This window comes from Mobula hypostoma, chromosome 12, assembly GCF_963921235.1.
Source record: "Mobula hypostoma chromosome 12, sMobHyp1.1, whole genome shotgun sequence".
In the NCBI taxonomy this organism is placed as follows: domain Eukaryota; kingdom Metazoa; phylum Chordata; class Chondrichthyes; order Myliobatiformes; family Myliobatidae; genus Mobula; species Mobula hypostoma.
The window spans coordinates 58,091,651-58,109,209 of NC_086108.1; the positions used below are offsets into that span (position 1 = coordinate 58,091,651).

At 40.0% G+C, this 17,559-nt stretch overlaps 1 protein-coding gene across 18 annotated transcripts in view; it reads left to right on the top strand.

Annotated features, from left to right (window-relative positions):
• Positions 1-17,559, top strand: part of lrrc7 (leucine rich repeat containing 7) — a 661,225-nt gene that overhangs the window by 543,647 nt on the left and 100,019 nt on the right. For all 18 annotated transcript variants that reach the window (XM_063064200.1, XM_063064198.1, XM_063064201.1 and 15 more), the window contains one exon: positions 7,826-7,925. In XM_063064200.1, coding sequence (XP_062920270.1) covers positions 7,826-7,925 — 100 coding nt within the window. The remainder of the gene's footprint in view (positions 1-7,825; positions 7,926-17,559) is intronic.

Consider the following 17,559-nt stretch of genomic DNA (forward strand, 5'->3'; position numbering starts at 1 on the left):
ACTGGGGTGATATACTGCATCCGGTGCTCCCGATGTGGCCTTTTATATATTGGTGAGACCCGACGCAGACTGGGAGACCGCTTTGCTGAACACCTACGCTCTGTCCGCCAGAGAAAGCAGGATCTCCCAGTGGCCCCACATTTTAATTCCACATCCCATTCCCATTCTGACATGTCTATCCACGGCCTCCTCTACTGTAAAGATGAAGCCACACTCAGGTTGGAGGAACAACACCTTATATTCTGTCTGGGTAGCCTCCAACCTGATGGCATGAACATCGACTTCTCTAACTTCCGCTAAGGCCCCACCTCCCCCTCGTACCCCATCTGTTACTCATTTTTATGCACACATTCTTTCTCTCACTCTCCTTTTTCTCCCTCTGTCCCTCTGAATATACCTCTTGCCCATCCTCTGGGTCACCCTCCCCCCTCCTTGTCTTTCTTCCGGGACGTCCTGTCCCATGATCCTCTCGTATCCCTTTTGCCTATCACCTGTCCAGCTCTCGGCTCCATCCCTCCCCCTCCTGTCTTCTCCTATCATTTTGGATCTCCCCCTCCCCCTCCAACTTTCAAATCCCTTACTCACTCCTCCTTCAGTTAGTCCTGACGAAGGGTCTCGGCCTGAAACGCCGACTGCACCTCTTCCTAGAGATGCTGCCTGGCCTGCTGCGTTCACCAGCAACTTTGATGTATGTTGCTTGAATTTCCAGCATCTGCAGAATTCCTGTTGTTTGAGATTATCCACCAATTATGTTTGCACTTATTTCTGCCACTGCTAAGGGTTAAACTTAAATTTAATGAAAAAGATCAAAAGGAACAACCCTAGTCACCTGCTTCATAACAAAGTGGTTTGTTTTCAACACCTCATCATCAGTATCCTTTCACTAACCCCGGCCAGAGCTCAGATGTCTGTCTGAACTGCTTGTCAATTCAGCTTCTGAGGGGATACTTAAAATAGCTATTTTAAACAAGCACTTACTTGAGCAAAGAAACTTTTGATCATGTAGGTAGCTAAGTTGCTGGAAAAGTACATAGAACACAGAACAGGCACTTCAACCAATGATCGTGTGTGAAACTAATTAAGCTAATGATGCCTAATTACAGTAATCCCTTCTGCCTGCACGTGGCCCATCTCCCTGCACGTGGTCCATCTCCCTGCACGTGGCCCATCTCCCTGCACGTGGCCCATCTCCCTGCACGTGGTCCATCTCCCTGGACGTGGCCCATCTCCCTGCACGTGGTCCATCTCCCTTCACGTGGCCCATCTCCCTGCACGTGGTCCATCTCCCTGCACGTGGCCCATCTCCCTGCACGTGGCCCATCTCCCTGCACGTGGCCCATCTCCCTGCACGTGGTCCATCTCCCTGCACGTGGCCCATCTCCCTGCACGTGGTCCATCTCCATGCACGTGGTCCATCTCCCTGCACCCTCTGCTTATCCAAGAGCCTATTAAATATCTTTATCATATGTGTATATTACACTCTCTGTGTAAAAAAAAAAATCTTGCCCCACGTGTTTCCTTTGAATTCTCCTCCTCTGACCTTAAACACAGGACTGCTGCTGTGAGATACTCTGACCCGGGCAACAAAACACCAGTTGTCTGCTCTGTCTATGCCTCTTGTAATTTTATAAACTTCAATCTAATTTCTCATCAACCTCCACCACTCCAAAGAAAACAACTCTAGTTTCTCCAACTTCTCCTTTACATATACTGCCTCTAATCTGTGTAAATCTCTTCTGTGCCCTCTCTAAAGCTTCCATGTCCTTCCTGTAATGGGGCAACCAGAACTGAATGCAGGATTCCAGATATGGCCAAACAAGAGAATTATAAAGTAGCAATGTAACTTCCTGACCTTGAACTAGGTACCCCAAATAATACTGTACAGGCAAGCATGTCATATGCCACCTCTACTAGTTATTATCTTGTGCAGTCCCTTTCAGGGAGCATTGAACTTGGATCTCAAGATTCCCTTGCACATTAGTGCTGTTGAGTAAGCTAGTAAAAGTAACAATGCACGAAATTCCTTTACATTTTTTCTAGCTCACCAGATATTCACTCCTGATTTCTCTTGTTGGCTCTCATAAAACAAACCCAATGAAGCCTAAGTTCTACCACATGATAGAACGATATGTCTGAAGGGTAATTATCTTCACAATGAACCTAACAGATAGTGCACTTTTGCAGTAGCCTCTTTAAACTAGCCATAAATCTTCAACAATTTGGATATTGAAATAACCACAGCCTTCTCCTATTCAGTCTTGAGCTTCCGGTGGCAAGGCTTTCGTAATCAAAATAAAGTCATTATGCAGCAATTATTAACATCAGCAGGGAATACGCCTATTTGCTGTGAGCATTGGATCTGCTTCAATTTATTCTTTAATTTAAAAAGCTTTAACATGTACATAGCTTTGCTTATTAGAAAACATGGAGACATCCCCTACATCAGATAATTGCCAAGAGGAGCAATGCACAGAGTACGATGTCTCCCCTGTGTCCCAATCTGGAAATGACAGGTGAAACCATGTGTGGTAGTGGCAAGACTAGAAGAAGTTGTGGCTTTATTTAATTTTCTCCCATCCAAAGTGAATGACAGATGCTTCCTCTTCCTTTCTAGTCTGTACATAAATCTGTGCATTTTTTCAATAGATTGTTGCTAAAGTGTACATATTTTGCACTATTGTTATAAGAACATTCCTGAATGTCTTGTGATAGTCTGTCACCATTTTCACAGGCTGAACAGTTATAAATTGTAAATCTGAAATCAGTACAAATTTATTAATGTAAGATAATTAATTTTTAATTAAAGGAAAATATATTATTAGATGTGAGTAATAGCTTTGTTTCATATTTTAATTTACAATTTTTTATCTTGAAATATGACAGACAGAAAATACGGGAAAGTTAGTTAACTATATTTCAACCAATGTTTGTAAGGTTTTACTGAATGACTGTACAATATTAATTTTGTGCTTTAAGAACAAGCCAAAATGCTTTATAGCAAATTAATTGCTTTTGAAGTGCAACTAACATTGTTTTATGGGCAAATAGGTGCAGATTAAATACTAAATGACAGCAAATAATTTCTCTCTTTCACTTCAATGTGAAAGATAGTTTCCATACTTTGTTTGACAAAGTATGGCCTCTGTTTAATGTCAATTTATACCACCACAGAAAGGCACTATGGTACTGTAGATTATGTTCTCAAGTGCTTGGTCTGAGAATTTTCTGGTTCAAAGATTGAGATTGCCACTACTAAATGAATGAGGTGATATTTATTGCTGATGCCTATTTTTCTTACTAAGGATAACAGCCAAAGTCTCAGTGATGACTTAGCATTACTGACAACTTGATTAAAGAATGTTCTTATTTATTACTTTCACTTTTCAAAGTATATTTTGTTCTGTTGCTTATGCATAATTATTTTAAAAACTCTATTTATCCCTATTAATTTCTACTGTTATATTTGTTTTTTTTTAATTTTCTTTTTGATTGTGATTATTCCAAAATTTAATAGTAAGATAAATAAACATGAAAATTATAAGCCTTTTATTCAAATGTGGTTCTGTGCAAATTACTATTTTTTTTATTATGAACCGTGTCTTGAATATTTGGCTATATGGATGACCTACGCATTACAAGGGGTTGTGTTCCTCGAGAAGTGTCTATATAGTGATTTTCCATAGCACAAAATCCTACTTCTGTTTGAATTCTATGTTATAAATGGAGATTCATTCCTATGGGATGTTTATATCTCAGCAGTAGTGATGAGCTGTTGTACTGTAGCTGTTGTTTCACAGTGGAGGGGTGATCGGCATTTCAGAAATTTGCTATGAAAACTGGCAAAGCACTCTCGAGTGGCCAGCAGCTGTGTTTGGAGACACAAGCAAATGCAGATGCTTATCGCCTTCCGGCCTTCAGCTTGAGTGGTGACATATACATTTAAAAGCATATCAAATATAGGTAAGATAGTTTAATAATAAAATTCACAACAAATAACAGTGGTTGTTTTGGCTTGCAACTTGCACTTAAACTTGCTCGCCCTGTTTCAGATATTTTTAGGTTAAATTATGCACGAAACTCTTGAGGATAAAAAGCATCTGCTGTACAGCGAAATGAACCTACTACACTACTAAAGAAAACATATTATCTGTGACTATGTCAAGAAATGCAAGTTTTAAAATAAATTAACAGTAGACAAGTTTCTTTCACATTTTCTGGTTATTTATTTATTTTCCCCCCACATTAATTCTGTGAGGATAAACTTTATCCCATATCGCAGTGATTTGGGGATTACGTAAGGGTGAATTTCCAGAAGTTAAGCGCCATAGGATGGGTGCTTGAGCTAATCAACGACAACTGCTTTGGCATGTTTGATGAGTTAAATAGAAACATTCTGAGGAGGTAACTAACATGATAGGTTTTGGATTATTTATCAGTATTATTTTTATGGTTAGTCATTATTTTGAGCATTACCTTTATTCCAAGAATGCTGGAATACAAAAGGCTAGAAATGATTTGATGGCTGATCAGAACTCTGCTTTGATGCCATCTAGAATAGTTTTAAAACTTTTACCTCAAAACTGACTATATGAAGTATATATTGACCTTGAAGGGTGAAGTTTAAATTCACTGGGAATAAGAGGTTTAAATAATGAAGATGCTGCTTAGAATTTTGGAAAAAGCTGATCAAGCTAAACTGTTTGAAAAGAATAAAAATCAGAAACCGTTTTCAATATCACTGGCATACATATTGAAATTTGATGTTTTGTGGCAGCAGTACATTGTAATACATAATAAAAACTAAAATACATTAAGTATATACAGTGTGTGTGTGTGTGTGTGTGTGTGTGTGTGTGTGTATATATATAAATTAAATTACTGAGGTAATGTTCATAGGTTCAATGTCCATTCAGAAACTTGATGGTGGAGGGGAAGAAGCACGTTGAGTGTGTGTCTTCAGATTCCTATAACTTCTTCTTGATGGTTGCAATGATAAAAGGCTAGGTGATGGGGGTCCTTAATGATGGATTCTGCCTTTTGGAGGCATCGCCTTTTGAAGGTGCCCTTGGTGCTGGGAAGGCTAGTGCCCATGATGAAGCTAACTGGGTTTACAATTTTCTACAGTTTTTTCCAATCTTGTGCAGTGGCCCCTCCACACCAGACAGTATGCAACCAGCTCTGCATGGTACATCTGTAAAAGTTAGCAAGTATCTTTGGTGATATACCAATTCTCCTCAAACTCCTAAAGGTATACTGCTACTGTCATGCCTTCTTGGTAATTGTATCAATATGTTGGACCCAGGGTAGATCCTCAGAGATATTAATACCCAGGAACATGGAACTATTCACCCCTTCCTCAGCTGATCCCTTACTGAGGACTGTTGTGTGTTCCTTTGACTTACCCTTCCTGAAGTCCACACTCAGTTCATTGATCTTAAGTTGGGTGCATGGTTATAACTACAACACCACTTAACCAGCTGAAATAGCTCACTCCTGAAATTCTGTCATCAATAGTTCACTCTTGAAATTTTGTCATCAATAGTTGTGTTGTCAGTAAATTTATAGATGGTGTTTGTGCTGGGCTGAGTGACACAACCCTGGGTAAAGGGAGAGTAGAGCAGTGGGCTAAGCACACATCCTTGAGGTGCACCAGTGCTGATTGTCAGTGAGGAGGAGATATTATTTCCAATCCATACAGACTGTGGTGTCCTGTTGAGGAAGTCAAAACTCCAGTTGCAGAGGAAGGTACAGAGGTCCAGGTTTTGGAGCTTGTTGATTAGAACAATTGTGTTCAACGCTGAGCTGCAAGATTGAACAGATCTGTGAAAATTGCTGATAATTGTACATCCCATTTTAGTTTGCATTTTATTGACAGGAATAGAAAATTATGCAGAGTATCGTGGATATTTGGTGCCCCTCCTGAAGTTGAATGCATTCCTGTGGTTAAGTGTGATTTGTATGAAAAAAATACATCAGTGGTCACCCCTGCAAATAAAACGCAACAAAGTAATTTCTGACTTCAAAAATATATACTACTTAATCCTTCTTTTACAGATGAATATTATACAGACTTTGACTTAGTTTTAATATTTTTTATGTTTTACCATTTGTTGAATGTCTTACGATTACAACAAGAAGATAATATCATGATCATAAGACATTCTGCAAATAGTACAACCTGGAAAATGTTCAGCATACGATGGATTTGAACAATGATGCTCATCCTTGTTGAAATCCTGTCACTAGATATTACCAAACTGATATATTGGTGTAGATTCTTATGAGTGAAGCACTTCCAGGGAGTCAGTGGTGCACAGCCCTTCTCTCTGATTAACTAAACAAATGGAAAATAGACAGTGCAAATTTAGGACTGTTCCAATGCAGCATTCTGTGGCTCCTACTCTTTAACGAGGATATCGGATATGAGAACCATTCCTCATGTATCTTCCATTACGGTACAGGTTATCCTTAATATAAGAAGCATGTTTGCATTGGCACGCCCCTAATAATTACAAATTAATGTGTTAGAGAGATGCTGCCCTCTGGCTGTGGTGATGGTCAATCATTGTTCGATAGACACTGATCAAGCATTGATTCATTGTTGAACACTTGTGAGTATAGACTCTTATAGGTACAATAAAGTCCAACTTTGGGAATCAACATCACACACACAATTGCATTGGGTGCTTTGAATGTCCTTGGATGTTATCATGAGCTATGTGTGGAGCAGCTGGCGACCAATCTACAACCTACATTCCTTAGCTGATACTCTAAACCTGTTTTTCATATCGGTGGTCTTGCTGGTTATATCACCACAATTGTGAATTGATGAATTTCAGTCCAAACATTGCAATTCAGGAGCCTTAATAATTGAAATAGAAAGAGAAGTTAAAGTAGGAGAGTCACAGAGCAGATTGAACGACGTCCTATATGTTGCAATAGTAACAAGCAAAATTATCAACATTAACGTGAAACAGCCAACAACGTACAGCTTAACATGAAAATCCTCAAGCTCCTAATCATGATATATTGTGCCCTTGCAGGCTACACTATCCACCACTTCCTCCATTGTAAATGAGATTAATTCACTAGAAATTATATGAATTTAAGTTGATTCCAAACAGCTTCCATTGTAAAACATATTGAAAATCTTGCACATAGTTACATTGATTTGAATAGTGTACTAAGCTATTATTAGTGCTTATCAGATGATTTGGTCCTGAAAATCTAATTTTGTATACTGTAATTTCCTTGCATGAATATGGGAAAATAGGGGAAATTTTAATTTTTTGCAGTTTATTTATGACATTTCAGCTTTTAATTTAATTACACATATCCTCGAATTTACTTAGCCATCTGTATAATGTTTTAATTTGATTAGAATTGCCTTTAATATGCTGTTTGCCTGATTGCTCAGTCTGTTTGATGAGCTGAGCACTCTTTGACCTCTTGCCTGTTTGCAGCATTTGTCAAAAATGCCTGGTTCCCTCTGCAGAGATTATATTTTAGGAGAATTTTTTGATTACCATGAGAAACACTGTTGCTTTACGAGTGACTGCAAATTCTGACTGATAAGTTAACTCCTTACCAGCTAAATCCTTCAAAACAATATTTTTGATCCATAAATAAACATGATTTAACCGACCATTATTCTAACATGGAGATTCTGGAATAACTCGGACAAGATTTATTACTTCTTGTTTTAATTACCAAAAATAAAAGATACTGTACTGATTTTCTAGAGAAAAACTATATAAATTGCCTTTGTTATTGTCCTGTGATGCAGTAATTGTTCAAATAATTCATTCTTATCCTTTTGTTTTAGTCCAAGGCTCTAATTCCTCTGCAAACAGAGTCTCATCCAGAAACAAAACAGAGAGTGCTGACAAACTATATGTTCCCTCAGCAGCCACGTAACGATGAAGGTGAGACTTTTTCCACACTTAAGGCTCAGATCAGTGAATACTTTCAGGTGATACCTCTTTACATGATGGTATTTCTTGCATTTGTAAGCTGGATAATGAGCAAGTAATACCTAGTTAGTTATTCTATTGTGGTATAAAAGTATTTAATTTTAACTGGGCTACTCTTCCAAGCTTCAAATTTTTGTTGTTTCTAACTTTGTAGAAAAATCGTATTTGTAGATTTTAATTTCTATTATAGAACAATGCATTACCATGCAGCTGTGTTGAGGTATGTGCTGTCTGGTGTGGAACAAATACTGTGGATCAATTTAAAAAGTACAGTATATGCTAAATTAAGTTATATCAGCAAAAATGCCAGTAGAATTTATTGCCATTGGCCAAAGGACCTGATATCTGAAAAGGATAAGAAAAAAACGTATTCCTAATATTAAGTGAGCCATTACAAATGACTAATTACAACAGAGTTCAGCTGCAATCTAATACCTTGCAAGAGAACAGTTGGTGAACACTCAGCTTCAAAGCTTATACATGGAGGTTCACTCAAAGTCTACACATGCAGTTATCAGAGAAGAGTCATTCCTTTATTCATTGATTTATTTGAGCATAGGCATGGAAGCTCTGAAATAACTTTGAAATCTCAATTCATATGGTATCACCAATCTTGCTAATTAAAGCGCTGAGTAAGATTGAAAACAACAAGGAGCAGAGCAGAGGGCAAGTGGGTATTCAGTGCCATCTGCCCCGTTTGCCCGGTCTCCCTCTCTCCCTTGCTCGCTGATGTCAGAGAAAAGTACCTGAGTTTGATTGTCTCTCTGGCTTTCGCTGGTTGCTCCCGGGGGAGGCGCTTGCATTTGACCCGTTTCCCTCTCCCTCTTGCGCGATGGTGCCAGAGTCTTGGTTCTTGGGCAAGGTTTAATTGACATGGTTTGTGTTTGGACTCTGCAGTTCATATTGTATGTGTTTCTGGTTTCTGGTTGCTCCTTTTTTATTGCTATTTTGCGCAATTTTGATCAGAGAGGACTGACTCTGTGATCTGCAGTGAGTGAATGATACAGTGCTGAACTGAACTAAACTAAACATTGCTAGACTGTGTGGTTTTGATGTTTTATATTCTGTGTGTTCTTCACTCGTTTTTTACTGTTTGTGCTATTTGTTCTTTCTGCGCATTGGGTGTTTGATGTTTTCTTTGATAGTGTTTCTTTGTTTTGTGGCTGCCTGTGGGAAGAAGAATCCCAAGGTTGTATACTGCAGACATACCTTGGATCATTGATTATTGTGCCTTAAGCATACCTATAAATATATATTATCCCATTTTTTTTAACAATTTTGAAATAAGCATGTTCATAGAACCATAGAACCATAGAAACTACAGCACAGAAACAGGCCCTTTGGCCCTTCTTGGCTGTGCTGAACCATTTTCTGCCTAGTCCCACTGACCTGCACACGGACCCTATCCCTCCATACACCTCCCATCCATGTATCTGTCCAATTTATTCTTAAATGTTAAAAAAGAACCCGCATTTACCACCTCGTCTGGCAGCTCATTCCATACTCCCACCACTCTCTGTGTGAAGAAGCCCCCTCTAATGTTCCCTTTAAACTTTTCCCCCCTCACCCTTAACCCATGTCCTCTGGTTTTTTTCTCCCCTTGCCTCAGTGGAAAAAGCCTGCTTGCATTCACTCTATCTATACCCATCATAATTTTATATAACTCTATCAAATCTCCCCTCATTCTTCTACGCTGCAGGGAATAAAGTCCTAACCTATTCAACCTTTCTCTGTAACTGAGTTTCTCAAGTCCCGGCAACATCCTTGTAAACCTTCTCTGCACTCTTTCAACCGTATTTATATCCTTCCTGTAATTTGGTGACCAAAACTGAACACAATACTCCAGATTCGGCCTCACCAATGCCTTATACAACCTCATCATAACATTCCAGCTCTTATACTCAATACTTTGATTAATAAAGGCCAATGTACCAAAAGCTCTCTTTACGACCCTATCTACCTGTGACGACACTTTTAGGGAATTTTGTATCTGTATTCCCAGATCCCTCTGTTCCACTGCACTCCTCAGTGCCTTACCATTAACCCTGTATGTTCTACGTTGGTTTGTCCTTCCAACGTGCAATACTTCACACTTGTCAGTATTAAACTCCATCTGCCATTTTTCAGCCCATTTTTCCAGCTGGTCCAAGTCCCTCTGCAGGCTCTGAAAACCTTCCTCACTGTCTACTAGACCTCCAATCTTTGTATCATCAGCAAACTTGCTGATCCAATTTACCACATTATCATCCAGATCATTGGTATAGATGACAAATAACAATGGACCCAGCACTGATCCCTGTGGCACACCACTAGTCATAGGCCTCCACTCAGAGAAGCAATTCTCTACTACCACTCTTTGGCTTCTTCCATCGAGCCAATGTCTAATCCAATTTACCACCTCTCCATGTATACCTAGCGACGGAATTTTCCTAACTAACCTCCCATGCGGGACCTTGTCAAAGGCCTTACTGAAGTCCATGTAGACAATATCCACTGCCTTCCCTTCATCCACTTTCCTGGTAACCTCCTTGAAAAACTCCAACAGATTGGTCAAACATGACCTACCACACACAAAGCCATGTTGACTCTCCCTAATAAGCCCCTGTCTATCCAAATGCTTGTAGATTCTGTCTCTTAGTACTCCCTCCAATAACTTACCTACTACTGACGTTAAACTCACCGGCCTATAATTTCCCGGATTACTTTTCGATCCTTTTTTAAACAACGGAACAACATGAGCCACTCTCCAATCCTCCGGCACTTCACCCGTAGACAGCGACATTTTAAATATTTCTGCCAGGGCCCCCGCAATTTCAACACTAGTCTCCTTCAAGGTCCGAGGGAACACTCTGTCAGGTCCCGGGAATTTATCCACTTTAATTTTCCTCAAGACAGCAAGCACCTCCTCCTTTTCAGTCTGTACAGTTTCCATGATCTCACTACTTGATTCCCTCAATTCCATAGATTTCATGTCAGCTTCCTTAGTAAATACAGACGCAAAAAACCTATTTAAGATCTCCCCCATTTCCTTTGGTTCCGCACAAAGCTGACCACTCTGATCTTCAAGAGGACCAATTTTATCCCTTACAATCCTTTTGCTCTTAATATACTTGTAAAAGCTCTTTGGATTATCCTTCACTTTGACTGCCAAGGCAACCTCATGTCTTCTTTTCGCCCTCCTGATTTCTTTCTTAAGTATTTTCTTGCACTTCTTATACTCCTCAAGCACCTGATTTACCCCCTGTTTCCTATACATTTCATACAACTCCCTCTTCTTCTTTATCAGAGTTGCAATATCCCTTGAGAACCAAGGTTCCTTATTCCTATTCAATTTGCCTTTAATCCTGACAGGAACATACAAACTCTGCACTCTCAAAATTTCCCCTTTGAAGGCTTCCCACCTACCAATCACATCTTTGCCAGAGAACAAACCTGTCCCAATCCACGCTTTTTAGATCCTTTCTCATTTCTTCAAATTTGGCCGCCTTCCAGTTCAGAACCTCAACCCTAGGACCAGATCTGTCCTTGTCCATGATCAAATTGAAACTAATGGTGTTATGATCACTGGAACCAAAGTGCTCCCCTACACAGACTTCTGTCACTTGCCCTAATTCGTTTCCTAACAGGAGATCCAATATTGCATCCCCTCTAGTTGGTCCCTCTATATATTGATTTAGAAAACTTTCCTGAACACATTTTACAAACTCTAAACCATCTAGACCCCTAACAGTATGGGAGTCCCAATCAATGTATGGAAAATTAAAATCCCCTACCACCACAACTTTATGTTTCCTGCAGTTGCCTGCTATCTCTCTGCAGATTTGCTCTTCCAAGTCTCGTTGACTATTGGGTAGTCTGTAATACAATCCTACTAATGTGGCCATACCTTTCCTGTTTCTCAGCTCCACCCATAAGGACTCAGTAGACAAGCCCTCTAATCTGTCCTGCCTGAGCACTGCTGTAATATTTTCCCTAACAAGCAATGCTACTCCCCTACCTTTCATTCCTCTGCCTCGATATATATGATAATTTTCTTGCACCATGAACAGCTATTATTACTTTGTGACCAACATAAGATGTTCATCCCCTGCAACTGATCAGTATTAAGACATAACAATCACTTTGTTCAATCATTCAATGTTACATCCTTTCCGGCATCACTTGTACTCAGCAGACTTTTAACTAATAGATGCATTCCTCTGCTGATCATTTGTGTTCAACTTAACATTCTCCTTGAGGATGTTTATATTTTATATTCTCGCCTTTTATATTTTGAACATCTTGTACCTATTCTATAGGCTGCTCATATAGAGAGATCATTTAACTGTTCTCTATATCTACACCTGCTTTGCCATGGTCAGTACTTCAAAGACAGCTACAATCCTACTGCAATTTCAATCAGTCAGATTATTACTGACATAAAACATGAAATATTGCTGTTATTTGATAATGGTACACTGCAAAGCCATAAAAAATCTATAAATTACAAAATAAATAGAGGAAAAACAAAAGTTCATTGGTTCATGCAGCAATCTTAAATCTGTTGGTGGAGGGAAAGAAGCTCTTCCTAAATCATCGAGTGTGGGTTTTCAGGCTCCTGTGACTCTTCCCTGATGATTGTAATGAGGAGATGGCGTGTTCTGGATAGTGAGTTTCCCCAGTGCGGGATGCTGCCTTCTTGGGACACCATCCCTTAGCGATGCCCATGATGGGTTGTTGTGGATGTGATGGAGTCCTGTGCATTGAGAGTTTCCACACCAGTCTGTGACGCCACCAGTCAGAAGCCTTTTCACCGGACAGCAATAAAAAATTGCTCAGGTGCAGAATCAAGATTGGTTACTGAGCTGTGATCTACAGAGAACCCTTGTACATGTGTGTATTCAGAATCTGAGCAGAAATCAGCTTTGATTCATAAACCAATGGTCCCCAATTTACCTACCTCTACTATGCAGCAATAGCTCCTAATAATAAAAATCTGCAATAACAGTTTGGAAAACATGACTGTGTTCCATATCTTAAGAGCTGCCTCTCAGTAACAGGTGGCATTGATGGTGGAATTAGTCACTGAATCCAGTACTATCATCTTCTTGACTTGTTTACAGAGGAATTAAATTCAAATAATAAGGTCATGCAGTTTGCTGATTAACATCGATGTCCCCTTGTAATTTTAGTGATTTGCTAAAAGCTTAATATGTTCTAGATAAGAAACAATGCTAAAAAGAGAAAAATATAATATTTGTGGAAAATCTTTGTTTCATTACTTTTGCTGGTTAACAGCAGAAAACAGTGGGCTTTTTCAAATCCGTTCATGATATCAACTGCTATGGATAGTTTCTCATTTATTCAATTTTCAGAGGTGGTTAAAAGTCAAGCACACAATTTTCTTACATGGTTAAGTCAAACACAAAATTTTTCTAGCTCTTAATCTAACTTGTCCAATATTAGATTATTTTAATTCTCAGCTATTTATTAACTTTGACAAATTGGACATGGTGGCATGCAAAACAGATGGTTTCACATTGGTTGCCTATTATACACCACACTACTTGGCCTGTTTCACTAGCTTCAACGTCTGAAACAGTCTGACAAAGTGATTTCATATGATGTGTTCGGGTCCAATTTCAAACCTACAGCTTTTGTGAGAAGGTCCCTTTAGGTCTCCACATAATGTCTTGTACAATTTCATTCTTACCGTCCAAATCTTGAACTTAATGATGACAAAGTAACAACATTCAAAGAAAGCTGGCCACACAAATCTAGTAACTTCATGACATCTTTTTTACTCTGTAGGTAATTTTTTAAAAAAGGAGGGAGAGAGAAACCAGGGAATTATAGACCGGTTAGCCTAACATCGGTGGTGGGGAAACTGCTAGAGTCTGTTATCAAAGATGTGATAACAGCACATTTGGAAAGCGGTGAAATCATCGGACAAAGACAGCATGGGTTTGTGAAAGGAAAATCATGTCTGACGAATCTCATAGAATTTTTTGAGGATGTAACTAGTAGAGTGGATAGGGGAGAACCAGTGGATGTGGTATATTTGGATTTTCAAAAGGCTTTTGACAAGGTCCCACACAGGAGATTAGTGTGCAAACTTAAAGCACATGGTATTGGGGGTAAGGTATTGATGTGGATAGAGAATTGGTTGGCAGACAGGAAGCAAAGAGTGGGAATAAACGGGACCTTTTCAGAATGGCAGGCAGTGACTAGTGGGGTACTGCAGGGCTCAGTGCTGGGACCCCAGTTGTTTACAATATATATTAATGACTTAGATGAGGGAATTAAGTGCAGCATCTCCAAGTTTGCGGATGACACGAAACTGGGCGGCAGTGTTAGCTGTGAGGAGGATGCTAAGAGGATGCAGGGTGACTTGGATAGGTTGGGTGAGTGGGCAAATTCATGGCAGATGCAATTTAATGTGGATAAATGTGAAGTTATCCACTTTGGTGGCAAAAACAGGAAAACAGATTACTATCTGAACGGTGGCCGATTAGGAAAAGGGGAGGTGCAACGCGACCTGGGTGTCATTATACATCAGTCATTGAAAGTGGGCATGCAGGTACAGCAGGCGGTGAAAAAGGCGAATAGTATGCTGGCATTTATAGCAAGAGGATTCGAGTACAGGAGCAGGAAGGTACTACTGCAGTTGTACAAGGCCTTGGTGAGACCACACCTGGAGTATTGTGTGCAGTTTTGGTCCCCTAATCTGAGGAAAGACATCCTTGCCTTAGAGGGAGTACAAAGAAGGTTCACCAGATTGATTCCTGGGATGGCAGGACTTTCATATGATGAAAGACTGGATGAACTAGGCTTATACTCATTGGAATTTAGAAGATTGAGGGGGGATCTGATTGAAACGTATAAAATCCTAAAGGGATTGGACAGGCTAGATGCAGGAAGATTGTTCCCAATGTTGGGGAAGTCCAGAATGAGGGGTCACAGTTTGAGGATAAAGGGGAAGCCTTTTAGGACCAAGATTAGGAAAAACTTCTTCACACAGAGAGTGGTGAATCTGTGGAATTCTCTGCCACAGGAAACAGTTGAGGCCAATTCATTGGCTATATTTAAGACGGAGTTAGATATGGCCCTTGTGGCTAAAGGGATCAGGGGGTATGGAGGGAAGGCAGGTACAGGGTTCTGAGTTGGATGATCAGCCATGATCATACTGAATGGCGGTGCAGGCTCAAAGGGCTGAATGGCCTACTCCTGCACCTATTTTCTGTGTTTCTATGTTTAATCATCAGGCAAATTTTAGAAAGGATCTCTGACACCCAGCAGCCTTGATGTTGATATACCAGCTGGGTAACCAGTAATATTAGATAATTTTCACAAACAGAAAACCAGGAAAGAAAAGATACAGATTGAAGCTATTTTGAAAATGTAGATTACAAAATGAGAAATAAACATTGGAATGTACATATGACTTTGGTAGAAGCTGAAATGAATAAACTTTTAAAGTATACTTAATATTTTGATCATTTTTATCTGAGGGAATTACAATCAGCAAATTTGTGTCCAAAGTCTGGAAACAGTAATTACAGTTTAATATGCATTAGAAATTCAGATGCCCTCTAACAAGTGTAATTCTTAGGGTTATTTTGTCCTTAAGTCTGGTTCAGACCTGAAGTTCTCATTGAACCAATGTAATGTGATTGAGGTGGAGAAGCTGAAAATTATGCAGCCTGTGAAGGAAGGCGAATCGTGTAACTTGGAATATCTATATCAAACTTCACTCACAGAAATCCTGAAATTGCTGTCATTTTCACAATGTGATTTTCTGAACCTCACAACTAAAATAATCCAGTCAAATTTCCAGTAGCACTTATATCTTGAGGCTATAGCTCTTAGAGGCTTCAGAGAAGAGAGGTGTCAGTCAGTGAAAGCAAAGAAAAGAAAAGCTCTAGGTTAAGTTTATTTTTTCCTTCCCTTCTTTGTATCTGCTCAGCTAGGACAGCAGAAATGCCAGACAGGACACTGGAATGGTCCTCTTCCGGGATGTGGGCATGCAGGGAAATCTCCAGTGTCCCTGACAACTACAACTGCGAGAAGTGCATCCAGCTGCAGCTTCTAACACTCCGCGTTAAGGAGTTGGAGCTGGAACTGGATGATCTGCGGATCATTTGAGAGGCTGAAGGGATGATAGTTAGGACGTTTAGAGGATAGTTATACCCAAGGTGCGGGACACAGGAAACTGGGTGACAGTCAGGAAGGGGAAAGGGGTTGAAGAACCAGTACAGAGCACCCCTGTGGCCAGCCCCCTCAACAACAGGTATATCACTTTGGATATTCTTGGAGGGGTTGACTTAACAGAGCAGAGTCACTGTGGTTGGGTCTCTAGCACTGACTCTGGCTCTATGACACAGAAGGGAAGGGGGAGGAAAAGGCACACTGTGGTGATAGGGGATTCGTTAGAGGGACGGACAGGAAGTTCTGAGGTTGAGAATGAGATTCCTGCATGGTATGTTGCCTCCCAGGTGCCAGGGTCCAGGACATCTCGGATTGAGTCCTCCGCATTCTCAAGTGGGAGGGTGAATAGTCACAGGTAGTGGTCCGTGTAGGTACCACAGATATGGGTAGGATGAGTGACGAGGTTCAGCATAGGGAGTTAGGTGCTAAGTAAAAGGCAGGGCCTCCAGGGTTGTGATATCAGGATTGCTACACGTGCCACATGCTAGTGAGTCCAAAACCAGGAAGATTATGCAGTTTAATATGTGGCTAAGGATTTGGTGTAAGAGTGAGGGCATAATATTTTGTGATCATTGGAAGGTGGAACCTGTACAGAACTGGAGAGGGACTAACATTCTAGCGGGAAACTTTGTTAATACTGCATGGTTGGGTTTAAACTAGAGTTGCAAGGGGATGGGAACCCAAGTGCCAGAACAGATAGTGGAGAGGCAGTTATAAAGTTAAGAATCAAAATGTTGAGCATGGTGTGACTAGTATCATTACCTACATGTATTTCAATGCAAGAAGTATTGTGGGAATGGTGGATGATAGTGCTGAAGATGAGGTAGCTGGTTTACAAATAAAGGCAATGTGTAGTGTTGCTAGGGCAGTATTGCAGTCAACAGGATTTGTTGCACTATAAAAAGTGGGAAATCGAAAAGAGTGAACACAGGACTGAAGGTGTTATATTTGAATGCAGTGTACAGAATAAGGTAGATGAACTTGTAGCACAGTTGCAGATTGGCATGTATGGTGTACTATGCATTACTGAGTCATGGTTGAAAGAATATTACAACTGGGAACTTAATATTCAACAATACACATTGTATTGAAATGAGAGGCAGGAAGGCAGAGGGGGTGGCTTTGCTCTGTTGGTAAAAAATGAAATTAAATAATTAGAAAGAGGTGACATAGGGTTGGAGGATGTTGAATCATTATTAATAGAGCTAAGGAACTGTAAGGATAAAAAGACCCTGCTGGAAGTTGCGTACAGAGGGCTTGCCTGCTGGTCGCTGATGGAGTAACAGGTCTTTCCCGGTGCTCCAAGTTTACTTCCTTTTTTGTTTCCAACCTTTTGAAATATTACTGTTAAACGTGTTATCATCTTACTATGGCTACCAAAGCAGCTTTGGAATCTATT